Source organism: Microcebus murinus, chromosome 13 (assembly GCF_040939455.1).
Source record: "Microcebus murinus isolate Inina chromosome 13, M.murinus_Inina_mat1.0, whole genome shotgun sequence".
Taxonomy (NCBI): Eukaryota; Metazoa; Chordata; class Mammalia; order Primates; family Cheirogaleidae; genus Microcebus; species Microcebus murinus.
Window position 1 is genome coordinate 57,636,640 of NC_134116.1, and position 27,007 is coordinate 57,663,646.

At 39.5% G+C, this 27,007-nt stretch overlaps 1 protein-coding gene across 1 annotated transcript in view; it reads right to left on the reverse strand.

Annotated features, from left to right (window-relative positions):
- VWA8 (von Willebrand factor A domain containing 8) overlaps positions 1-15,572 on the reverse strand; it is a 328,282-nt gene extending 312,710 nt beyond the window's left edge. Inside the window, exon 1 of the mRNA XM_076009415.1 lies at positions 15,265-15,572. Within this exon, the coding sequence (XP_075865530.1) occupies positions 15,265-15,421 (157 nt within the window). The 5' untranslated portion in view covers positions 15,422-15,572. The remainder of the gene's footprint in view (positions 1-15,264) is intronic.
- Between the last annotated feature and the right edge of the window lie 11,435 nt (positions 15,573-27,007).

Genomic DNA, 27,007 nt, shown 5'->3' on the forward strand with positions numbered 1-27,007 from the left:
GATGGGACTACAGGCATGAGCCACCATGCTCAGCTAATTTTTCTATATATTTTTACTTGGCCAATTAATTTATTTCTATTTTTAGTAGAGACAGGGTCTTGCTCTTGCTCAGGCTAGTTTTGAACTCCTGACCATGATCGATCCTCCAGCCTTGCCCTCCAAGAGTTCTAGGATTATAGGCATAAGCCACCACACCCAGCCTCAATTATATATTTTAATATAATGAAATATATTTCACTATATATGTGGTAGCCCTTCTCCTAAAATATGGTTTTAAAGCCCTTAATCCTTTCAAATTAGAGACTACAGAAGCTGCTAATGAATGTACATACTTTTAAGACATCCAACTCTATGAAATATACTCAGAATGCAATGATCTGTAGTGTTAAGCTAAATCTGGCCTAAGGCTGACTCAGTACTTTGAGTCCTTATGTGATAAGCTGCAACCTAACTTAGTACACGCATTAACTGAAAGCCTAACTTAGGAGTATACTTTTGTAACAAACAGCTGAGTCTCTGCAAATCTGAGCAGCTAAGTTTCAATCAATCACAGACAATTAACAGATCAGAACCATTCAAATAAAGCAATGTTGAGCTGTAACCAACCAAGCTGTTTCTGTACCTCACTTCCATTTTCTGTCCATAGACGCTGCCTGTCTATGTTGCAGAAAGTTCTTGGAACCTTTTCTGGTTCTTATGACTACCCAATTCACAAATCACTCTTTGCTCAATTAAACTCTGTTAAATTTAACTTATCTAAAGTTCTTACTTTAAAACTTTGGTGTCAGAAGTGGGATCTCAAGCAGACCTCCAGCAACCCTCCAGGCCACTAAGTGACCAAGCAAAGGTACCCACCAGGGCCCATTGTATCTGTTGCTCTCTTGCAGCACCTAGGGTCATAGGTTGACTTCCTTCCTGATTCAAGCTCCACAGACTTGTGTTTTTAGGTCTCCTAGTTTATTTGAGCAATTTTTAGACGGGACTGGGTCCAGGATCAGATTTGCTCTGATAATTAACTAAACTGGATCCAGTTAGAGGCCTCAGGTATCTGTCTGGTCAGACAAAAATTGGACTGGGTTCAGTAGGTAAGTAAAATTACAAGAAAACAGGAAATAGTGGGCTTATCTGAATCCGGGGAGCATAGAATTCCTCCATCTTGAAATCTGTGTTTTTCTAGAGAAATGAATGAACCTTACCAAAAATAATTTAGAGTTACAGCAGCTATAGAGGGGAAGATTTAATCTAAACAAAATTGTTTATCTATAGGGTGCTTTGGAGGGAAAAAAAGGTGGGGGGGGGTGAGATCCTGAATGCCTAATAAGCAATAGGATGTGTTTTTGATTGACATGCAGGGGTTTCTAAAAGATACAAGCAACTAATTGATAAGAGAACATATTTTACATTGACTAATGACTTCAAATGCACTTTCCTTGTATCTTTCTCTCTCTCCTACCCTGAATTTACTAACATTTTCACTTCCTTTCCCATCTCAAAGACAGGGAAAGAAGTTATTTACAGAAGTTGGGCCCCCAGGTCAACACGGTGTGCTTCTTATACCTTGGTAAAAATGTTAAGCTCAGAACAATAATGAAAGATATCCCAGTGTGGCACAGAAGATGCTTTGTCTGCCTTATTTCTTAATAGGCTCTACCATCAATTCAGTTATCTAGTTAGAAAACACAAGCTAGGTTGAAAGGCTGCCTATTTTTAGTAATTTGGGATTGATTTTTGGTAAAAAAAAAAATTACATTTATAAAGGAAATCTCCATTTGTAAAAGTATCTCACTTCACCTAAATCACTAGAAACTTACAATGAAAAAGGGAAAAACTTAAATCTGCATTAACAAGCCTCACCTTGGCCCCTTTTGTCTTAACTGGGCTTCCAACTCAAGCCTTTCTTTGTCTCAAATAATGGTATTTAGGCCTGAAATCTAAGCTCTGGGCCTTGGAGATGTAAATTTTCTGCCTTGTTTTACCAAATTACTATTCCTTTGGAAATGCAAGTTTAGGGTAGAAAAATTTTAGATGGTTATTAAAAATGGGATGAATAAAATGACAGTGATGGGATTAAAACAAAAGTCTTAATATAACATTATCAAGGGTTACATAGACCAAAGGGAGCCCCACCTGATCCCCCAAAACTACAGGCCCCAGACCAGTCCACTCTAATTTAGAGAAATGTAAAAAACCAAAGGGCAGAGATTACAATGAGAAACCTAGCTAACAATTGCTTAGGGCAACAATCAGGCAGAGAAATCAAGAAAAAGAGCAATGATCCCTTGATTCATAACCCTCTCTGGAATGGGTAAAATGGTGGGGAGGGGGGTAAAAAAAAAAAAGAGAGAACCTCAGAATAAAGGGTTTTTGGGAAAGATGAATGGGCCCTTAGAAGACAAGAAGATGGTTTGTCACAAGATCTGCTGGGTGTGGTTTGACCTCTCGCCTCCTCTCCTGTGATAAGAGTTAATTGTGAAATGGTTGATGACAATTGTTGCTTTTGTAATATCTGTCTTTAAGCAGAGGGAGAGAAACTAAAAAAGCCTTGCCCTGTATTTTGCTGTTTTTCAAGCACCTTCAGCTTGAAATAGTCAATATACCAAAGTAATATATTTGAGACGGCAATTCCTGAATTCTTTCAATGGCTAGCTTTAATGAACAAGTCAAACATGATGATTGTTAAGAATGAGTAAGTTAAGAGAACGTAAATAGCATAAAAGTTTGTAAATTAACTTGTAGTTCCAAAAATATTTTTCAGACACACAGGAAGAACACCATGTGAACACAAAGGTAGAGCTGGAGGTGATGCACCAAAAAGCCAAGGAATGCCAAAGATTTTCATTAAACACTGGAAGCTAGGAGAGAAGCACGGAACAGATTAACCTACACAGCTCCCAGAAGGAACCACCTCTGCCAACACCTTGACCTCAGAAGACTTCTGGCCTTCAGAACTATGACACAATAAAATTCTATTCTTTAAGCCAAAAAAAATCTTTTTCAGTAACAGGAAATCTGAAAGTTATGTTAAATCAAGTAATAGATATTCATGAAATGTCTGAGTCATTTTTAAATAAATTAAAATATGAAATATTAATTGCTGAACATACATATAAAGTACATATACTTCATTATCTTACTTTTAAACAGTATAAAGAATATATATATATGGGTCTGTCGGTGAACATGAAAAAAGTTGTTCTGAGGAAACATATGTTTCTAGAAATTCTGAAATGTATATTCATAAAGTGTTGGTATATGAGACAATTCAAGATTGCTTACTTCCTGGATTTTCACTAGAAATTAAGGTTACTAAGAGTTAAACATTCTAATTCATACATAGTAATTACAACTAGAAATAATAAGCAAAATAACTCCATATGTGAGGAAAGAGATATGTTTTGGATAAGTGAAGTTACGATGTATGAAAGATGTGTTTTTGTTAAGGGAAAAAGTAATTTTTGTCCAAAAGTAGAATGTTTACTTGTTTCAAAATGAGAAAGAGGAAAAGTATAGGACAAATAATTGGAGAGATATAAATAACTGAAGGGATATTAGAATATTATAGGTTTGTGGAAGATGAATCTTGTGAAAGGAATTTTATGTCATCAAGATGAAATTATTAGTGTTTCTACAAACTGAGCACTGATAGCAAAGTACACTAATACAAAACTAGAATTTGGTCCCCTGTGTTAAAACAACAAGGTTTTCTTAGAGTATTGATCTACTCTGTAATAGGACACTGTGAAATATTTTTCTTTACCATTAAGGTAACTGAGCTAAGAAACAAAGATTCTGTGTTTTATCAAAATGATTCTCTTTGTTTAGTGCTTTATTAGGTATTTGATTAGTTAAGAAAACTGAGTCCTTTCTATTACAGAGCTTGTAACCAGCCCCATGAACAAATTTCAATGACCTGTATATGGTTTTTTATAATCCTCTCCCTTTACTTTACCAGCTGAGTAGTTTTCCAGAAAGAATGTATTTTCTGCAAGACAAAGCAGCTGAGATTCTGAAGGCCCTAGGGCAAACTTCCTGATGCCAAGACTCACCAATCCCCTCTACCTGCCCCAAGGCATGCAGATCCTCCCTACAAAGCCCCAGATCTCCCTTATTGGAGGATCTCCCTTAGTTGGAAAGACAGACTTGAGGCAGCTTCTCCCATTCCGCCAACAAGAGTTCTATGTATTAAAAAATTTCCTTTCTTACTTGGTGATAGTTGTCTCAATAATTGGATCTTTATGCAATGAGCAACTAGACCTAGACTGAAACCCCCTTGTGGTTTTGACAATAAGATAAGATTTTTCCTAGAACTATGCAATCTTCTGTATTTGCTTCTGAAGTCTTTATCACTCTGGTTAAATGAATGTCTTATTTTATAATGACCTGTGATCCTATTTTGATCAAGTGTTTTATACCTTTGATCTTTGTAACAAACTTCCCAAAATCAAATTCTAAATTGTCTTTCCTTGACCTCATATTAACTGGGATTTTCCAGATGAGCATGTAGAACATCTCAAAAGATTTGTCTCTCTTCTTACAAAGAGATATTAACTATTTGGGTTTACTTGATATATTAAATTATATGAAAAGCATTGTCAAACCTTGAGTTATATTTGCATGTATGTGTTATTAATAAGTCTTCCAGAAATTGTGTGAAATTCCTAGAAATCTATTGGACCATTGGACTTGGTAAGAATTTCCAGAACTCTAATGAAGAAACTGAACAGTTTTATAAAATTGCTAACCCAACACCAAGCAGAACAAGAATTAATAAAATACCAAGGAAATGCTTTGGCAGATTTTCCTACTAAATCATCCAATATTGAAATTAAGATATGCAATTTGAATAAACTCCATTAAGACTAATTCAAGTCAAATTACTTATAACCAATTTAACAAATAGGGCTATGTACCTGAATTAGAGAAACAAAACTGCTAATTTAAAAGAATATAAATTCAATGTTAACTTAGGGAGGACCCAGATGGCCACCTGTTCCTTCCTAAGTTCTTAAAGCTTCCATTATTAAAAGTTCTACACTCCATAGCTCACCATAAAGTAAACAAAATAATACAAAGTACAGAAAAATACTGGTGTGGTGACTGTTCTAAAATTTCTAAAATCACTTATAACCAATGTTTGCTTTGCAAACCCATAATTATAAGACAAGCAAAACTACAGGTGATACATTTCTGCTACCTGATGGACATTTACAGTGGGATTTTATTTATTCATTCATTTGAACATGTTCAAAATGTTCTTTTGAACATTTACAGTGGGATTTTATTCATTTGTCACCTTCAATGAAATATGAATATATCCTTATAATATTCTACATTCTCAGTTTGGATAGAAGCTTCCCATGCAGGAAGGCCAATGCTACAATGGTAGCTAAAAGGTTGCTTGAAATGTGTTTCCTTTGTAGGGGCATTCCTGTAGAAATCTCAGCAATAAAGGTACCCATTTTACTGGACAAGTTATAAAGCAATTAAATAAGGTGTTACAAACAACAACATTACCATTGTCCCTGTGCCCCTCAGTCTTCTGGAAAGATTCAAAAGGCAAATGGCATCTTAAAACTGAAATTGGCAAAGTTAACTGAACTAATTGGTTGCCTTGGTTAAAGTATTACCATTGGCCTTGATGATAACCAGATCCACCCCCAATGGAAAACATAAGTTGATCCCTATGAAATAGTCACTAGAAGACCTGTGCTCCTAAGAATAGAACCTCAGTATCTCCTACTCTCTTAAACACTATTGTGACAAAATACTACAAAGGTTTTAATGCATTATGCCAAAGGGTACTTTCACCAGGTAAAGGAAGCTTTTCGTGATCTACGAGCTGAGAACAATCAAACGTTTTCATGATCTAGACCTGGAGATAGGGTCTTCTGTAAATGACAACAGAAAGACTGCCCTTGAACCCATAGAAGGGACCATCTCAAGTTCTTCTTACCACCCACACTGCAGCAAAACTTTAGGGTCTCTCTTGAACCTTGAGTCTACGTCTTACATCTCAAAAAGGACTCTTCAGACTCTTCGAACTGTATGTCCATTAGATACCTTAAGGTAAAGCTGACCAGAGAATTTTCTCTCAAGAAGCAAATGGAATCCTAGACATGGACAATTTTCCCAACATCACAGATATTCAGACTTCTCTGCCACCATGAAAGCCTTATCCTTTTTTCCTCATTTTTTGCTGTCTTCATCCTTTCCTTTTATCTACATGAAAATCCATGGGATCATAATTTGTGGATGGCTTTAGCTAAAGCTATGCTCTAGCAAAAAAAACAGAGCAACTGTTAGGTTTACAAAGATAAGCTAATTTCCACGAGGAAAGATTTCAGTGGGATTCCTGGCAGCTCACTCTTGGCAGTAATGGGGTACCAGTAGTTTAGAATTTGAAACTCATCTGTAAATTTGGGGAAAGTACTGGACATTGTGGCAGACTTCCTGGGGGTTAAAAAGGTTAGAAGTCACACTCCAAAAGGTGGATGATAACATAAATGTTCAACCAAAACACTTAATGGAACATCATGCTCCTATAGATCTCATTTTTCCTCTGTTGCGGCTTGTATATGGTATTGAACAAAACTGAATGTTGTACCTCTCTTTCCCGATTTTCCTACTACAAAAGCTTAATTTAAAAGGTGTCTGAGGCCAGGCACAGTGGCTCATGCTCTTAATCCTAGCACTTTGGTAGGCCAAGGTGGGAGAATTGGCCAAGGCCAGGAGTACCAGACCAGGCTGGGCAACTTAGCAAGACCTCATCTCAACAAAGAATTAAAAAATTAGCCAAGCCAGGTGCAGTGCCTCATGTCTGTAATCCTAGCACTCTGGGAAGCCAAGGCAGGAGGACTGCTTGAACTCAGGAGTTCAAAACCAACCTAAGCAAGAGCGAGATCCCATCTCTACTAAAAATAAAAAAATTAGCCGGGCATTGTGGCATGCACCTATAGCCCTAGCTACTCAGGACACTGAGGTAGACAGATGTCTTGAGCCCAGGAGTTTGAGGATGCAGTGAGTTATGATAATGCCACTACACTCTAACCAGGTGACAGAGCAAGACTCTGTCTCAAAAAAAAAAAAAAAAAATTAGCCAGGCATAGTGGCGCAAACCTATAGTCTTAGTGACTCAGGAGGCTGAGGTGGTAAGATCACTTGAGTCCACGAGTTCAAGGTTACAGTGAGCTATGAGTATGCCACTGAACTCCAGCCTGGGTAAGAGCAAGACCCTGTCTCTAAAAATAAGATAATTTTTTTTTAAATGGTGGCTCATACTGCTGTTTTTTTGGACAGTGCCACCAAAAACATTTTTAAACATTTCTAAAAAGAAAAGAACACATGATATGTTACAGGAGCAGCTAACAGTTAGTTTACAGGCATCCTAAATGGTAGATCGTAAATGTGAATTTCCCAAGGTTTTCTAATATTTATGTTTCTTTTACTGGGTGTCCAGGTTACTATACCTTGTCTTACCAGGCTAATGACAAAATTATATACCTCTATAAAATCAGACCATTATACAGCAAACTATATTCCTTAATAGCCATCATACCCCAAACACAGACTATGACCAATTGTACTTAAATACTATTGAACTATATTGCCTGAACTTTGATTTATTTGATTTTTGACTGGTTCAGTTCATAGGGGCTCCTGTGACATTTTGGTCTTTGGTTATTATTCTCCTGAAAGTCATCATAACAGTCCCTCTGGTCTGCGAAATCCTCTTCAAGCTTTTTGTTTGTTTGTTTTTGAGACAGAGTCTCACTCTGTTGTCTGGGCTAGAGTGCCATGGCTTCTGCCTGGCTCACAGCAACCTCAAACTTCTGGGCTCAAGCGATTCTTCTGCCTCAGCCTCCTAAGTAGCTGGGACTATAGGCATGTGCCACCACACCCAGCTGATTTTTTTTCTATTTTTAGTAGAGATGGGATCTCGCTCTTGCTCAGGCTGGTTTTGAACTCCTGAACTCAAGCGATCTTCCCATTATGGCCTCCCAGAGTGCTAGGATTACAGGCATGAGCCACCACGCTCAGCCTCCTGTTGAAGTCTTAAATATTTGTATGCAGCCATCCATTGAGCATTCAATGATCTCTCTTTGACTAGATTAGCAAGAACATAATTATTCAACTGATGTGACATCATGACTTATGAATTCCATAGTGAAACCAAGTAAGTCCATTATGATGGTGACAGAGAATGGTATCAATGCCCAAGGTTTTGGTCAATCTCTCAAAATTAGGAGGCTGAAAAAAAGGGGGGAATTGCTAAATGTGGCCTGAGGATTCCTCTGTACTTTGAGTCCTTAAATAAAAACCATAACTTAATTTAGCACACAAATTAACTAAAAGTCTAACTTAGAAGTATACTTTTGTAACAAATAGTGGCATCTCAGCCAACCAGAGCAGCTGAGCTTCAGTCAATTACAGGCTGCCAACTGCTCAAACTGAGTTCAAATAAGGCAAACGCTGAGCTATAACCAATGAAGCTGTTTCTGTGCCTCGCTTCCATTTTCCATTCATAAATGCCGCCTGCTCACATTGTGGAATGGAGCTCTCTGAACCTCTTCTGGGTTTGAGGGCTGCCCAATTTGCAAATCATTCTTTACACAATTAAACTATTGAATTTATTTTGCCTAAAGTTTTTAACAGTAGCTTTGACAAAGTTAGTTTAGTTCAGAATTTCTCAACAGTGGCACTATTGATGTTTGGATAATTCTTTGTTGTAAGGGGCCGCCCTATGCATCATGGAATGTTTACAGCATTGCTGGCCTCTACCCACTAAATGCCAGTGGTACCCCTTCCCTCCTGGATCTGACAACCAAAAACATCTCCAGACATGGCCAAATGTCCCCGTGGGAGAAAGGAATCACCTCAGGTTAACAGTCACTGTCACCATTTTTTATATACTAAACATAGACCCAAGAAAAAACCAAATGTATCAGCAATTTCCACGTTAATCTACGTGACCCTAATACAAGTCTTCTTGTTGAATTAAAATTTACAATTGTTTTGGGATTTTACTATTAAATTCTTTAATACATGGCAGGGTCAGAATATCTTCAGGGTCTAAATAGTCTGCTGCAGGTTCAAAGTAGTTAATTTTCTCAAGGTTCAATACCTAGTAAATACAAAGCTAAGACCATATGTCCTAAGCCATACTAATTTTCCCTTTGCGTCATATTTTCCAGTTGAAGTCAGAGTTCTATATTTCTCCTCCCCAAAACCATTTATTACTATCTAAGTTTATTGTAGCCCAAGAATACAATCTTTGGGGAGGGAGCAGTGGGAAGAGGGTTTCACTCTGTTTCCCAGACTGGAGTGTAGTGGCGTCATGATATCTCCCTGCAACCTCAAACTCTGGGCTCAAGCAAGCCTCCTGCCTTAGGCTCCACAGTAGCTGGGACTATAGGCACACGCCTCCATGCCTGGCTAATTTTTCTATTTTTTTATAGAGATGGAGTCTTGCCATATTGCTCAGGCTGGTCTCATACTCCTGGCCTCAAGCAATCCTCTAGTCTTGGCCTCCCAAATTCCTAGGATTACAGGCATGAGCTGCTGCCACAAGAAATATATTCTTAAAAATCACAAAAATTCATACTGATGGATGTTTACTGCACTGTTCATGTATTTTAAATTAGACAACCTGAATGTCCAAGAATGGGAAATTGGGAAAACAAATTATACTGATAAATATATAAACTTAAAATCTATTTTAAATGATCATGTACAGCAATATTTATCACTATGTTAACATGTTCACAATAATGGATGGATAAATTATAAAATATACATGATCCTATTTTTAAAAAGAAATATGTATTTTATTTTTTTTATTTTATTTTATTTTTTTGAGACAGAGTCTCACTCTGTTGCCCAGGCTAGAGTGAGTGCCGTGCGTCAGCCTTGCTCACAGCAACCTCAAACTCCTGGGCTCAGGCGATCCTCCTGCCTCAGCCTCCCGAGTAGCTGGGACTACAGGCATGTGCCACCATGCCCGGCTAATTTTTTCTATATATATTAGTTGGCCAATTAATTTCTGTCTATTGATAGTAGAGACGGGGTCTCGCTCTTGCTCAGGCTGGTTTCAAACTCCTGACCTCGAGCAATCCGCCGGCCTCGGCCTCCCAGAGTGCTAGGATTACAGGCGTGAGCCACCGCGCCTGGCAAGAAATATGTATTTTAATAAACACTTTACATACATATAAAATCTGATAGGATGAACACTAAAAAGTTGATCATTATAAATCTGTCTGGGAGGATTATGTTTTAGGGGATTTGTGTGTTATTTTTGCTTTTCTACAATCGACATAGATTACTGTGCAAAATTATTTTAGAGGGGTTTTTTTTAGAAAGAAAGGTAAGAGATATGTCCCTCAGAAAAGGAGAATGTGAAAGATTGGCGGTAGAAGAGAAGGGAGGTCTGAGGGAGAAAGGAGTGAGGAGGATTTAGCATCACCATAGGGTGTTGGTTAAGAATGGAAATCCTGAAATTAAACTGCATGGCTCTGAATCCTGGTTCTTCCACTATTAACTGTTTGATACTGGACATGCTGTGCGATACCTCTGTTCCTGCAGCTTCCTCACTTTATAAAGTGGTGCTACTATATTATCTCCCTCACAGATTTATTATGAGGATTTAGTGTATTAATTTTGTAAAGCACTTAAAACAGCACCAGCCTATATTAAATACTTCATAAATGCTAATTATCATTATCCAGGAGAAGAAAAAATTAACATTCTAAGAAAGACAAGATAAGGAAAGAGTCATCTCAAACAGACTGAGAACAGGAGACAAAATCTATTTTTAGGTATATAGTGGACAGTAAGATGAGGGTGAGAACCAGATGGGGAAGACTTTCCATTTCAGCACTGAGTGAATTAGAAGGGAAGTGCAAACTGCTTTTATATCTTGGGCCAAGCTGTGTTGTCTCCCAAACGTCAACGAATGGAAATAGAGCAGGATACCATATTACATGAGGTCTAAAGAGCTTGGGATAGCTGGGGTGAAGTGAGGCTCATTGTGGTTTGCATTTACATTCCCCTAATGATTAATGATGTTAGCATTTTTTTATATATTAATAATTATTGGCCATTTGTATATCTTCTTTTGAGAAATGTCTATTAGGACCTTTTACCCATTTTGAAGTCAGTTTATTATTTTTTTGCTATTGAATTGTTTTAGTACTGTAGGGAGAAAGGAGATGAAGAGAGATTGGTCAATGGGTACAAAATTACAGTTGGACAGGAGGGATAAAATCTGGTGTCCTATTGTACAGTAGAGTTCCTATAGTTAAAAATACTGTATATTTCAAAATAACCAGCAGGAAGGATTTTGATTATTCTCATCACAAGGAAATGATAAATATTTGAGGCACTTGATATGCTAAATACCAAAATTCAATCATTGCACAATGTATACATGTATGGAAAATTACACTGTACCCTATAGTTTGTGATATTTAGAATCATTTGGCACTTTGGGGAGTGCTTTTCTCTTGGAAAGGGATTTGAGCATTGTTGATGAAGGTATCAGATCCTGTAGCACTCCTTGTTTTTTCTCTCTATTCTTGTTGGAATGAAGAGAAGTAATTAAAACTTTTGGCTTTCTCAAGACTGTAACCCTAGAGTGATGATTATAGCTTCTAGACAACATGGTTGTGATAGTTATAAAAACTTTGTTGTGTTATTTAATCCCTGCAATTGGCTAGGTCTCTCTCTCTCTCTCTCTCTCTCTCTCTCTCTCTCTCTCTCTCTCTCTCTCTCTCTCTCTCTCTCTCTTTAGTGGGAAACTTTCCTTTATTTAAAAAGGAAATTTAGCCAGGCAGGGTGGCTCATGCCTGTAATCCTAGCACTTTAGGAAGCTGAGGCAGGAGGAGTACTTGAGGTCAGGAGTTCTAGGCCAGCCTGAGCCAGAGCTATACCCCGTCCCTACTAAAAATAATTAGCCTGGCATCATGGCATGGGCCTATAGTCCCAGCTACTCAGGAAGCTGGGACTGAGGCAGGAAGATCACTTGAGCCCAGGAGTATGAAGTTGCAGTGAGCTATAGAGCTGTGGTGACGCCACTGCATTTCAAGCCTGGACAACAGAGCAAGACACTAAGGAAAGGGTGCTGGGGGGTGGGGGGGGAATATGAGACCAGACCAGAGGAGGAAGAGGAGATGAGACCAGATGAGGAAGAGAGGACAAGGAAGAGGAGACTAGACTGGATGAGGAAGAGGAGACCAGACTGGATGAGGAAGAGGAAACCAAATCAGAGGAGGAAGAGAAGACCAGATTGGAGGAGGAAGAGGAGACCAGACCAGACAAGGAAGAGTAGACCAGACTGGAACAGGAGACGAGATCCAACCAGGAAGAGGAGACCAAACCAGAAGAGAAGACAAGAATGAACAAGGAAGAGAAGATCAGACGGGACGAGAAAAAGGAGATGAGGATTTTGGAGTATTTCTGTAAACAAATTTACTTCATACACAGAGTCATAAAGAATAAACAGTGAATTCCTTTAATAATAATGGTGTTAAAGGAGAACACTAAATATGGCATGGCAGATTTATACAGTTATATTTCCAGGTTTATCATTTGATCTACAGTATATTTGAATCTATTTACCGTTAGAGTCCTACTGAGCCAACTTGCTTGGCTCCAACTGTGAAAATACTATAATAATTCGAATTGAATATTCTTAGTAGTAAACATGTTAACCTCTTTGTTCCTAAAACCAAGAGACAATACCACTAATTGAAGTGTAAAACGATATAAAGAATTTACAAAGTATAGACACTTATACGATCTGATAGCAAAAAATAAAGAGCAGTGCATTTGGGGGCTGCAGGTTTTTTTTCTTTTTAACATAAATGACCTCTCTTCCTTCTTCTTATCAGGCTTAAGAAAGGTTCTATCTTGAGAGCCAACAAAGTAATAACAGCCTCTCCTACTCCTTCTCTGTATAAACTTTTAAGGTATAAAGTATTGGCAAGCATCAAAGGAATATAAAGATAAATAAGACAGACAAACAATCCAAGAGAAATAAAAACCACATAAAACTTGAATCTATTATTTATGCTCTTTTGTTGCTCTTTTTTCAAACTATTTAACACTAGGAAGCAATGTCAACTACATGCATGGAGGAGATGAGGTCACATGTAGAGTGCAGCTGAGAGCATCTTACCAACAAGGCCAACTGCTATTTGTGGTTTTACATTTGTCTATGTATGACCTCTGGTTCAGAATGGGACACTCCAACCCTGATGGCCTTACCCTTATGTTTCAGGGTAGCCAAGAGCTTGCCTTCTGTTCACCTTGCTCACAGCTGTTCTTACTCGAGTCCAAATCTCTGGTGAGTTCCCAACTGCATTTATCTAGGCTTTTATCTAGGCCATTTATCAGACCTTCAACTTTTGAATCTTTGCAGCAGCAAGGCAAATGAAGTTAACATAATTTACTTCTTGTGGTCTCATACTGCCATAGTTAATGATGGAATCTAAGAAGTTAGTATGTTGTCTGTAATGTACCCATGACTCTCATATTTGAAGAAAAGCCTGTACTTTGATTTGCTAGACATAACAGAATTTTGAGGACATTTACAACTAACCAACCAATACCTATATAATACAGACTTTAAAATTCACACCCGCATGTGCTTCTAATGTTTTTACAATCAACATGTACTATTTTGAGGACATTTACAACTAACCTACCAATACCTATATAATACAGACTTTAAAATTCACACCCGCATGTGCTTCTAATGTTTTTACAATCAACATGTACTATTTTATGTACAAAGAACATTTTTTTTAAAAAGTTCACATCAATTAACTCTGCTACACTTACCTACCCAGATAGTTCTGACAGTCCTGAACCTAAAAAGAACTGGTATCATTTCTTCTAAAGGCAAGGAAATTAATTCCACATAGCTAAAGTGTATTATATATACTAAGAATAACAGAAGTTAACTTTTATTGAACATTAATATGTATCACAGACTGAACCCTCACAACTCTATTAGATATACCCTTTTCCTCATTTTACATTTAAGAAAACTGGGACACAAAGTTAAGTAACCTGCCCTCAAGTCCCCATAGCTAGACAATGCAGAAGTGGATTTCAACCCAGATTGTTTAACTCCAAAGCCCAAGTTATAGATTTAACTACATTTCTACCCTTGACCCCTGCAAAGCTGCAACAAACAAATGAAAAACACCAATGAATAAACAAATAACAAATGAACAAACACCTTAGAAGTCACAATAATTGAGAAAAGGCAAAATTTGAAATTGCAACTCTATGGGGCGTAGCATTTGTTCAATGAATGAATTAAATACATGAGACATAAACTCACTCATGTCTTGGCAAAAAAAATTGGTGGGGGGAAGGCAAGAGGAACAACGAAACCTACAATTTCATAGTGCAAACCTCCATTATTCTAAGCAACAACATTGACGAAATCTTGCCTACAATCACTTCACCAATCAAGAGAAGCAACAACAGACATCAATGCCTACCACCTAACTTCAACACACGACAAAAAAGAATTCCTAAAACCAGCTCTGGTAGAGCCAAAAAAACACTAAGCTTAGAAATGAGAGCATGTGACTTTAGTGTACTCGCTAGTTGTGTGATCTTCAGCAAGTCACTTTTCCCTTCTGGGTCTAGATTACGTCAATTGCAGAGTCAAGGGTTTTAACTAAATTAAGGTGTAACTTTCAGCTCTAAGAATATGTGAAACTTTGAGGAAGGAAAGCTCCTGCAAAACTTGGAAAGCCTCGTGGATACATTTCAAACACCGTGAACTATGGGTTCTTTAACTAGAATGTACACTTCTAAGCCGCCACAAGCCGTGGCTGGAAAGCAGAGACGGGCTTCCAAGCCCTTGGGACCCAGAGAGCAAGGTCAAGTCCGGCTTTCCAGTAGCTCTCAAGGGCTGCTGCATTAACCTCTGCGTGCACTGTGAGCCAAGTCAGTATTCCTTCTGGGGGCAGAAGCAGCGGCGGCGGAAGGGAAAATCACTATTCCGGGTCATCAGAAACATTAGTCCAGACGCCTCGGGTGACCGAATGGGGCTCAGAGACTGCAAGCGCCTTGCCCCGTGTTACACAGCAGTCAGCAGCTAGGTCGGGACTAGAACCCCGATCTTCCGGCTCCCCGCGGAGCGAACGCTCCTTCCACGCTCAGCGGAACGGCAGGAAGCACAGGCGGCGGCGCGCGGGGGGCCGGCCGCGAGCGCAGGGGCGGCGGGACAGCGCGGGCGCCCCAGGTTACCTGCGTCGGCCCCGGCGTGCAGCAGTCGAACCTCCGGCCGCTGCCTGTCGCCGCCCGGCCGGCCCGGCAGCACCTGCCGCAGGAGCAGCCGCACTCGCCGGGAGGCCGCGCCGCCGTGGCCGCCGGATGCCCGGAGGAGAAGGAGCCGGGATTGCATGAGGCCGGGGGCACCGCCGGGACGTCCCGGCTAGGGGGTCGGGGCGAGCTGCGAGCCGGGCCGGCAGCGTGAGGCGGCGGGGTCGGGAGGACAGGAAGCGGCGCTGGGCCGAGTCCGCCGGAAACTCCTTCCCCCGGCGCGGCCGGCTCCGCGGTCTTGGCCCGGCTCCGCGGGGGAAGTAACGTGGGGCGACGGCGGCGGAGAGGGGAGGTCGGGAGGGCCTGGGCGCAGCCATTTTGGCCCGCGCCAGCCCCTGACCACCCTGACCGAGAAAGTCGCCAGCGCAGGGCCACTCGAGGGTGGACAAATTGTACTAAGCCGCACGCCTTACGAACCGCGCTTTCCTTTCTGTGACAGCAGTTTATGATCATGCTGTATGGCCTAACCTCAAGACAATGCTGGCCACCAGCAGGGTTTTTGAACATTTAAAAAACGTTACCACTGCCCCATAGGGGGTCCCCTTCCTGCTCTGGTAAAGGCCCCTCCTCTGTGGAGTAGGATCTATTGTCTATCTCCCAATAAACTTTCTGTCGCTAGTTGGCTTACTGTCAAAGTCTTTCCAGCTCGAAGCCAAGAGCCCACTAGACGCATTCAGGGGGCCTTCCCCCCTTCATTGGGCGCTCCCTGCATCAGAAGGAGCCTGCAGCACGCCCAGCCCAGAGAGCAGGCGCGGGCCGGCTGGGCTGCAGCTCCGGGCCCCACTCGCCTCGCCACCCCCGTGCCTGTTCACCCGGATTCACTGGGCCTGCATCCCTCCTTCCCCTATAGACCCATAAACTCTCAGTTCAGAAGATGCCAAAGGGTTTTAGTAACATTTGTCGGTGTGGCTCTTCAGATACTTGCGCTAAATCTTTTCTTAGTCAGTTTTGTTATAGTGCGTTTTCCCTGAATGCTGCTTCAAATCCTTTTCCAAAAATTCAAAAAATATGCACGAGATTATGGGAACTTTCGCCTATCTTGATTCATTGTAACCACACCAGTGTTTCAGTAGCACATTTGAAAGCCTTACCCTTTGTCTTTTTTGTGACGCTTGTTTCTTTGTTTTATTGCCACTTCCTAAATTCTAAGTGGAAAATTCACATCTTAATGATCTATACAAATTGCTCAACATCAGAAAGGACCCAAATCAAGCATTTTTTCGGTCATACTGTAATACAAGAGTTATATAAACATAATTTATGTCTTTAGTAAGAGAAAAGTAGGACACTGGCTAAGGCTGACTCCTTTCATACATTCCAAAAGCGGAAGGGGTTGTACCACAAAGCAAACTAAGCCTAATATAATTAGACTCATCCTCAAAATGTCAGAAGTGAATTGACAAAGGCAAAAAGTTTGAATCGAGTTATACAAAATAAACATCAAAGAATGCAGAAGGCCTCACTTTGAGCAAAAGGCCTTGCTAATTCTAGAGCTGCCACTGTCTTTAAATATATATTGAGCACCTACCAGGTGCATGACCCTGTGATAGGTTCTGAGAAGAAAATGATAGAGAGGAAGGAGGCTATAAAAGAGAAACAAGGCTAGGTGAGGAAGGCTTTGTACATCTTGCTGAAGGGCTTGGACGTGAGGAATGAAGGCTGAAACAGGCCTCTAGCCTAGTTGGGGAGATAGTGAAAATAAAGGTAACAAATATTTACATAATGTGTTACAACAATGGTTTCATCTGTATCTTCTCATTTAATCCTCGCAGCAACCCTATGAGGCTGTTGGGAGAAATGACATAAATTCAGGATGTAAGCTTATAAAATACTTTTCCCACTTTGAACACATACTATGTTCCAGGCATTGTGCTAAACACTTTAATGATTTATCTCATTTCACACAACAATGCTTTGATGGAGGTGCTATTATTATCTTCCATTTGACAGATAAAGAAACTGAGGCTGGAAGAATTAAATACATCAACGCATTTCCAATTAATCTCACGGGGAAACTCAGTACACACCTGAAAGAATGGAAGAACAATCTAAGGCAATTTAGCAAAATGACTGATATAAGCACTAAGAGCTTTTAGAGTTAAGAAAATAGGGAGATCAGTACGGGTTAGAACACTCATTGAGCAACTGCTGTACAACTAGTACTCTGTTAGGTACTGTGGTGCAATGGGCACGAGTCAAGTATAGAAGACAAACATACAAAGAAAGAATTACAATGCAGTGTGACATGTGTAGATTTTGGCTCAAGGTACTCTGGGGTAGAGTGCTACACCTGGGAGGGTTCAGTGAGCCTTCACAGAGATAATAATGTTTGAAATGGTTCTCGAAGGATGTGCAGGAATTTGTCAGGCTGAGAAAAGGGCAAGTCAAATCTGGCAGAAGGAAGATCTCATACATAGACAGAGAGAGCTGAAAGTACCTGGCACGACTAAGAATCAGAGAGTGATTCAGTGTGTCTAGAGATTGAGTACATAAAACAGTTTGTAGGCCAGGCGCGGTGGCTCACACCTGTAATCCTAGCACTCTGGGAGGCCGAGGTGGGCAGATTGCTTGAGGTCAGGAATTCGAAACCAGCCTGAGCAAGAGTGAGACCCCCATCTCTACTATAAATAGAAAGAAATTAAGTGAGCAACTAATATACATAGAAAAAATTAGCCAGGCATGGTAGCGCATGCCTGTAGTCCCAGCTACTCGGGAGGCTGAGGCAGCAGGATTGCTTGAGCCCAGGAGTTTGAGGTTGCTGTGAGCTAGGCTGACGCCTCAGCACTCATCCTAGCCTGGGCAATAAAGCAAGACTCGGAAGGAAGGAAGGAAGGAAGGAAGGAAGGAAGGAAGGAAGGAAGGAAGGAAGGAAGGAAGGAAGGAAGGAAGGAAGGAAGGAAGGAAGGAAGGAAGGAAGGAAGGAAGGAAGGAAGGAAGGAAGGAAGGAAGGAAGGAAGGAAGGAAGGAAGGAAGGAAGGAAGGAAGGAAGGAAGGAAGGAAAAGTTTGTAGGGATAAGACCAGAAAGAGAAATTGGGGCCATATTGTATGCCAAAAGAAGGAGTTTGCATATTAACCTCCAGAAAATAGAAAAATGGTGAAGAGTTTTTAGAATGACAAATCTACAATTTGGAAGAAATATTTGAGCCAGGAAAAGGTAGCACTTGAGCTTCACTTTGAATGATAGTTTGCATTTGGATAAACACAGAAGAGGAGTATAGAGGATGAATAAAGCCTTGGAGTGCTGACGAGCATAGTTAATTTATAGGAGCAGTGAGACCAGCCAGGTGAGGTGGGTAATCTTTGAGAAGTAGTAGATGTTGTCAGAGGGGGAAAGATTATAGGAAAAGATTATAGAGTGAAGAATCTTGAATGGCCGGGTGAAGAAGTTGGACTTTATTTTAGAGGCATATTGGACAGCCACTGGACATTTTGATCATGACACTTTAGGTGGTGACATGTACTATGACTTGAGTTAGAAAGACAGAAAGCATCAAGTGCTAGTTACATGGAAGTAAAATTAGCCTCTGCTTGCAATGGTGAACCCCTGCTGGTGGCAGTGAGGCTGAATAGGTAATAATGGACCTTAGCAATGTTTTTAAAGATGAATCAAAGGCGTTTGGTCCATTACAACCTCATTAAAATTTCTCTCAAAGTCTCACTAAAATATCTAATCACATACGTTTTTAAACTCCTATACTACCAAAAGCTGGTATTGACGGTCAAACTTTTTCCAGCATCTGGGAGGAATATTTTTTACCTACCACATTAATGTAACTTGATGGAAAATGCAATTAATAATGCATTCACACTATGTTCAACTGAAAGAAGGTAGGTACTCCATTCCTTTCCATAAAGAATGAAGAATCTTCATCCCAGGGATGCAGGGATGGTTCAACATACGTAAATCTATAAACGCAATTCACCACATAAACAGAAGCAAAAACAAAGACCACATGATTCTTTCAATAGATGCAGAAAAAGCTTTTGACAAAATTCAACACCCTTTCATGATACGAACACTTAAGAAAATAGGCATAGAAGGGACATACCTAAAAATGATACAAGCCATATATGACAGACCCATAGCCAACATCATACTGAATGGGGAAAAATTGAAATCATTCCCACTTAGAACTGGAACCAGACAAGGCTGCCCACTATCTCCACTTTTGTTCAACATAGTACTGGAAGTCTTGGCTACAGCAATCAGACAGGAAAATGGAATCAAAGGTATCCAAATAGGGGCAGAAGAGATCAAACTTTCACTGTTTGCTGATGATATGATATTGTATCTAGAAAACCCCAAGGATTCAACCAAGAAACTCCTGGAACTGATCAATGAATTTAGTAAAGTCTCAGGATACAAAATCAATACACAGAAATCAGAGGCATTCATATACGCCAACAACAATCTAATTGAGAACCAAATCAAAAACTCAATTCCCTTCACAATAGCAACAAAGAAATTAAAGTACCTAGGAATATACTTAACCAAGGACGTAAAAGACCTCTACAGGGAGAACTATGAAACACTGAGGAAGGAAATAGCAGAGGATGTAAACAGATGGAAATCCATACCATGCTCGTGGATTGGCAGACTCAATATCATCAAAATGTCTATACTACCCAAACTGATCTACAGATTCAATGCAATACCTATTAAAATCCCATCAGCATTTTTCACAGATATAGAAAAAATAATTTTACGCTTCATATGGAACCAAAGAAGACCCCGAATATCAAGAGCAATTCTAGGCAACAAAAACAAAATGGGAGGCATTAATATGCCAGATATCAAACTATACTACAAAGCTGGAGTAATTAAAACAATATGGTATTGGCACAAAAACAGGAATATTGACCAGTGGAACAGATGTGAGAATCCTGATATAAAACCATCCTCATATAGCCATCTCATCTTTGACAAAGCAGACAAAAACATACGCTGGGGAAAAGAATCCCTCTTCAATAAATGGTGCTGGGAAAACTGGATAGCCACCTGTAGAAGGCTAAAACAGGACCCACACCTTTCACCTCTCACAAAAACCAACTCACGCTGGATAACAGACTTAAACCTAAGGTATGAAACTATTGGAACTCTAGAGGAAAAAGTTGGAAACACTCTCCTAGACATTGGCCTGGGCAAAGAGTTTATGAAGAAGTCCCCAAAGGCAATCACAGCAGCAACAAAAATAAATAAATGGGACATGATCAAACTACAAAGCTTCTGCACAGCCAAAGAAATAGTCATGAAAGTAAACAGACAACTACAGAATGGGAGAAAATTTTTGCATCCTATGCATCCGATAAGGGACTGATAACTAGAATATACTTAGAACTCACGAAAATTAGGAAGAAAAAATCAAATAACCCCATTAAAAAGTGGGCAAAGGACTTGAACAGAAATTTTTCTAAAGAAGACAGAAGAATGGCCAACAAACATATGAAGAAATGCTCAACATCTCTAATCATCAGGGAAATGCAAATCAAAACCACAATGAGATATCACTTAACCCCAGTGAGAATGGCCTTTATCAAAAAATCTCCAAACAATAAATGCTGGCGTGGTTGCGGAGAGAGAGGAACACTCCTACACTGCTGGTGGGACTGCAAACTAGTTCAACCTCTGTGGAAAGCAATATGGAGATACCTTAAAGCGATACAAGTGAATCTACCATTTGATCCAGCAATCCCATTGCTGGGCATCTACCCAAATGATCCAATGACACTCTACAAAAAAGACACCTGCGCTCGAATGTTTATTGCAGCACAATTCATAATTGCAAGGCTGTGGAAACAGCCCAAGTGCCCATCAATCCAAGAATGGATTAATAAAATGTGGTCTATGTATACCATGGAGTACTATTCAGCTCTAAGAAACAATGGTGACATAGCACATCTTATATTTTCCTGGTTAGAGCTAGAACCCATACTACTAAGTGAAGTATCCCAAGAATGGAAAAACAAGCACCAGATATATTCTCCAGCAAACTGGTATTAACTGAGTAGCACCTAAGTTGACACATAGGTACTACAGTAATAGGGTATTGGGCAGGTGGGAGGGGGGAGGGGGCGGGTATATACATACATAATGAGTGAGATGTGCACCATCTAGGGGATGGTCATGATGGAGACTCAGACTTTTGGGGGAAGGGGGGGAAAGGGGCATTTATTGAAACCTTAAAATCTGTACCCCCATAATATGCCAAAATAAAAATAAATAAATAAATAAATAAAAGAATGAAGAATCAGAATGGAATTGGAGTTTCAAAGTCATAACTGGCAAATTGGTAAGAGAAGAAGACAATATAACCCCAGGTGCTTGTTTAAGGGCTTATAATAAATATGCCAATAATATAGTTTCTTATTTGACTTTTACACTGTTAGAATGTGTAAATTTATTGAATTTTGAATACATAAATAGCATATTTTCCTACAGATTGATTTATTTATGGGTATATTACAGCAAGATGTATATTTGCTATATATTACAATTGCCCCAGGGAGAAATTTGCCCTTGCTATAGCAATAGCAGAAACCAGAAGACAATGAAGTAATGCCTTCAAGATTCTGAAAGAAAATTATTTCCAGGCCTGGTGCAATGGCTCACACCTGTAATCCAAGCACTTTGGGAGGCCTGTTACCAAACATTTGGCACTTGTCCCCGAGGCTGCATCAGAAGAATGAGGACAAGTGGTTTGAGGAGAAGGAAAAAGGAGTTTATTAATTTACCTGCAAATGAGGAGATTGGCAGACTCCTGACCAAAAGTACCAACATCCTGCCTCTGAGCAGAAGTACAGAGCTTTTAAAGATTCTGATTAATCCCATAATCCCATGTTTGGGTAAAACAATCTCATAACCTCTGCCTGGACAATTCCCTGGAGCTATTTCCAGTGTCACAAAGAACAAAGGACAACACTCTCTTACCCTTCCTGACCACTGGTCTGAGGCAGGGATGTAGGTTTTAATTCTCAAAAAAGGTGAGGGGGTTTTGAAGAGGCAGAAAACATTTTACCCTTTTCCAGGCCAGTTTCTCTGTTACAGGCCAAGGTTGCTTGAGGCCAGGAGTTCAAGGCCAACAAGACCCCATCTCTAAAAAAAAAAAATTATTTCCAAGAATTATATACCCAGCCAAACTATTAATTAAGAGTGAGAATAGAAGAGATACTTTTTCAAACATACAAAGTTTCAAAAATAATTTATTTCCCATATTTTTCAGGAAGAAAAGAAATAAGCCAAGAAGGAGAAAGATAGGGAGCCTTGGAAAATAGAGATCTCACAAAGAGGAAAAGGGAATCCCTGAATGATGGTGAAGAAAAATCCAAAGAACACAGCCATGCGGCAGGCCAAAAGGCCACCAGTCTCCATGGTATCATGTCTGAGGGGTCAAAGGGACTTCTTCAGGATCAGAGTCAATAGGCATTGTGAAGAAAATAGAAAACACTACCTCATGGGTTTGAATTTATTGAGTTAATGACAGTTACATGAAACACAAAACAAATAAAATATGAATTTAAAAGAAAACGATGTGCAGGAAAGGGAAAGTGTAGCATACTATGTGGCTTAACTGTAACTGGCATTTACATAGTCGTAATAATGTAAATATTGAATATTAAGCTAGCCAAAATTATGCCATAGACATATTGGCAAAATAGGAGAAGAGTCACAGGTGAGGGCAAGGAAATAAGAGCTAAATATCCATCTTCCAAAGAGAAAAATCAATAGAGAATAATGCCTGAAGATGAAAAAAATCACAAAGTTGCAATGTAAGCATGTTATTTGAGCTATTGAGGTAAATATCAAGAATCAGCTAAAAGAGTTGAAAACAGTTGTGGGAAATTGATCAATGGGGAGGGGTATTCAGAGGATGGGTTTTCTCATAACGATCTTTAAAAACCTAAATTTGGAGAAAATAAAGGGAATAAAATAAAGGGAATAAATATTTTGCCAATATTTACTCACATAAGTTTGTATGACAGTCTCTGCTTCCTTGATGCCTTACCTACAACAGGGTATCACAATGGAAGGAAGGAAGAAAGGAAGGGAGGAAGGGAGGGAGACAAGGAAAGAGAAAAAAAGAAAACAAAAGAAAAATCATTGTTCATTCCAAAACTGACATCTTTTATATTTATCCCTTTGATTATCAGTAGGATGAACTTTTTTTTTTAAGTTTAAAAGTAATTTATATTTTTAGTCAAGTAAAGCACTGGGAGTGGAGAAGGAACAGAGGAATCTATAACTGGTTGTGATCCATTAGTTATAAACACCACTGCACTCGGACCACCCCGTAACTTGCATTTCTATTATTATTATTTGTCTAATTCTCCTTTATGTATTTTCTGAAATATTTTTCTAATTGAGTTTAAGAACTCTCTCCATATTAACACTTTTTTACTGAGTTGTCAAAACTTACATTGGTTTTTCCCTCCATCACACTTTGGCAGCTCAAACTCTTGTGAGCAAGTAGATTTAGCTAATGAAGAAATATCAAGTAGTAAGACTATGGGCTTTGGAACCAGGCGTATCTGGGCTCCAGGCATCCTTCATCACTTCAGTCCTGTGACATTAGGCAAATTTTCCTTTCTGCACCTCAATATCTTCATCTGAAAAACAAATATAATAAATACTTAGTAGAATGTTGTGAGGCTTCAATAATATATATAAATTGCTTAGCAAAATATCTGGCACACAGTAGATATTCAGGAAATCTTACCACTGTGAATGACCAATCTGCAGAAATTAGGAAACTCAATAATTTAAAGGATTTTAAATGGGTATTAAATGTAAATTCAGTGTTTGAGGAGAGTGGATCTAGAAGTCTTGATTAGTGTGATAAGTATCTTCCATTATATCTGAAGAGGTATATAAAAGGGCACATCGGTATTCTATTCCTTTTCCTCCAAAGGAATAATTTCTAGGTTTTTCTCTCTGTGAGTCTGTTATATTTGCCTGCTGGCCCTCTTCTTTTGCTTCTTCTAATGGAATGTAACTCCTGCATCTCCCAGACCTGCTAAGGCTGTCAATCAACTAACCCCACCTCACCACACACACAGGTTGGACATGCGACTTGGACTCAGTGCTTCACTCAGCACCAATCAGAAAGGTTTATCAGGGGTGGCCATGGGTGCAGGGACTCTTTTTACTATTTTTTTAACTAAAATTATTGGTGCTTTTTTTTTATTTTGAGGCAGGGTCTCACTCTGTCCTCTAGGCTAGAGTGCAGCGATGCAATTATAGCTCACTGCAACCTCAAACTCCTGGGCTCAAGCATTCTCCTGCCTCAGCCTCTGAAGTAGCTGGGACTACAGGTATGTGCCACCATGCCTGGCTAATTGTTTTTTTAGTTTCTGTAGAGACAGAGTCTTGCCACGTTGCTCAGATTGGTCTCCAACTCCTAGTCTAAAGCACTCCACCCATCTCAGCCTCCCAAAATGCTAGGATTACAGATGTGAGGTACTGCACCCAGTCTTTTTTCTACATTCCTAATGAGTCTCAAGAAATTAGCAAAGGTTGTTGGTGACTGCCATTACTCTCACTAGTACCAGACTCCATGATATTATATAAACCATGGATAATGAAGTTGGTGAATAATACAAAGACAGTTACACTGTTACATTTGGTTGTCATCACAACTAACTTTGGCATATTTAATAGATAAGACCATTAGTTGTTTTTGGCCGGGTGCGGTGGCTCACACCTGTAATCCTAGCACTCTGGGAGGCCGAGACAGGTGGATTGTTTGAGCTTGGGAGTTCAAGACCAGCCTGAGCACGAGTGAGACCCCCGTCTCTACTAAAAAAATAGAAAGAAATTAGCTGGGCAACTAAAAATACATAGAAAATATTAGCTGGGCATGGTGGCGCATGCCTGTAGTCCCAGCTACTCCGGAGGTTGAGGCAGGAGGATTGCTTGAGCTCAGGAGTTTGAGGTTACTGTGAGCTAAGTTGACCCCCAAGGCACTCTAGCCCGGGCAATAGAGTCAGACTCTGTCTCAAAAAAAAAAAAAAGGACCATTAGTTGTTTTTAATTTTTAAAATTTATTTAAAAATTATGTATAATACAATGTACACTATTTGGGTGATGGTTATGCTAAAAGCCCATACTTCACCACTATGTACTATATCCATGTAACAAAACTGCACTTGTACCCCCTAAATCTATAAAAATTAAAAAATATGTATAATACATATAAAATTTACTTCCTTAACCATTTTTCAGTGTATACTTTAGTGGCATTAAGTACTTGCACAATGTTATGTTACCATCACAACCACCCATCCACAGAACTCTTTCTCGTCTTACAAAACTGAAACACTGTACCCGTTAAATAATAATTCCCCATCCTCCTAACTCCCAGTCCCTGCCAACCACCATTCTACATTTTGTCTCTACAAATTTGATTACTGTAGGTAACTTATATGTCTTAGCCAGGGTTTTCCAAAGAAATAGAACCAATAGAATGTGCTTTGAGAGAGAGTGACAGAAAGAGAGAGAGAGAGAGTGATTCATTATAAAGTATTGGCTCATACAATTATAGAGGCTGAGAAGCTCTAAGGTTTGCAATTGACAAGCTAGAGACCCAAGAGAGCCAATGGGGTAAGTTCCAGTCTGAAAGCCGGCAGATTCTAAACCCAAGACAAGCCTATGTTTCAGTTTGAAACTGAAGGCAGTAAAAGGTGGTGTTCCAGCTCAAGCAGTGAAGCAGGAGGAGCTCCCTCTTACTCCAGGGAGGACCAGCCTTTTTGTTCTAGTCAGGCCTTCAGTTGAGTAGATGAGGGCCACTAACACTGGGGAGAGCAATCTGCTCCATTCAGTCTATTGTTCAAATGTTACTTCTATTATATAATGTATAATTATACACACCCAGAGTAATGTCTGACCACGTATCTGGGTGCTTCCATGGCCCAGCCAATTTGACACAAAAAATTAACCATCGCATCATACAAGTTGAATCATGTAGTATTTGTCCTTTTGTGACTGACTTATTTCACTTTACATAATGTCCTCCAGGTTCATCCATGTTGTAGCATGTGTCAGAATTTCCTTTTTAAGGATGAATAATAAATAGTCCATGGTATGTATACATTACAATTTGTTTATCCATTCATCTGTCACTTTGGGTTGGACACTTGGGTTACTTCCACCTTTTGGCTATTGTGAATAATGCTCCTATGAACAAGGGTGTACAAATATCTCTTCTAGCTTCTGCTTTTAATTCTTTTGAGTACATACCCAGAAGCGGAATTGCTGGATCATATGGTAATACTATTTTTGACTTTTTGAGGAGCCCAACATATTGTTTTCCATAGCAGCTGCACTATTTTACATTTTCACCATCAGTGTGCAAGGGTTCTAATTTCTCCCCATCCTTGTCAACACTTGCTATTTTCTGTTTTTTTGATAGCAGCTTTCCTAATGGATATAGGGTGGTTATTAGTTTTTTATATTTAAATTTTAGTCATTTGTGTCCATTTTTGTCACTTACTAGGTTTTTGTCATTACCTCTTTAAGACCATAGACCCAAGAGTCAGAGACAATGCTTGTTACAGTAGGTGGCTAATCAGTACTAATTAGCAGTAATTTTCAAAAGACCATATAGTAAATAGAGGCTAGAGAAGAAATAGGAAGGGGTTAGGATTGGGCAAAACAGAATCAAAATAGGTGGC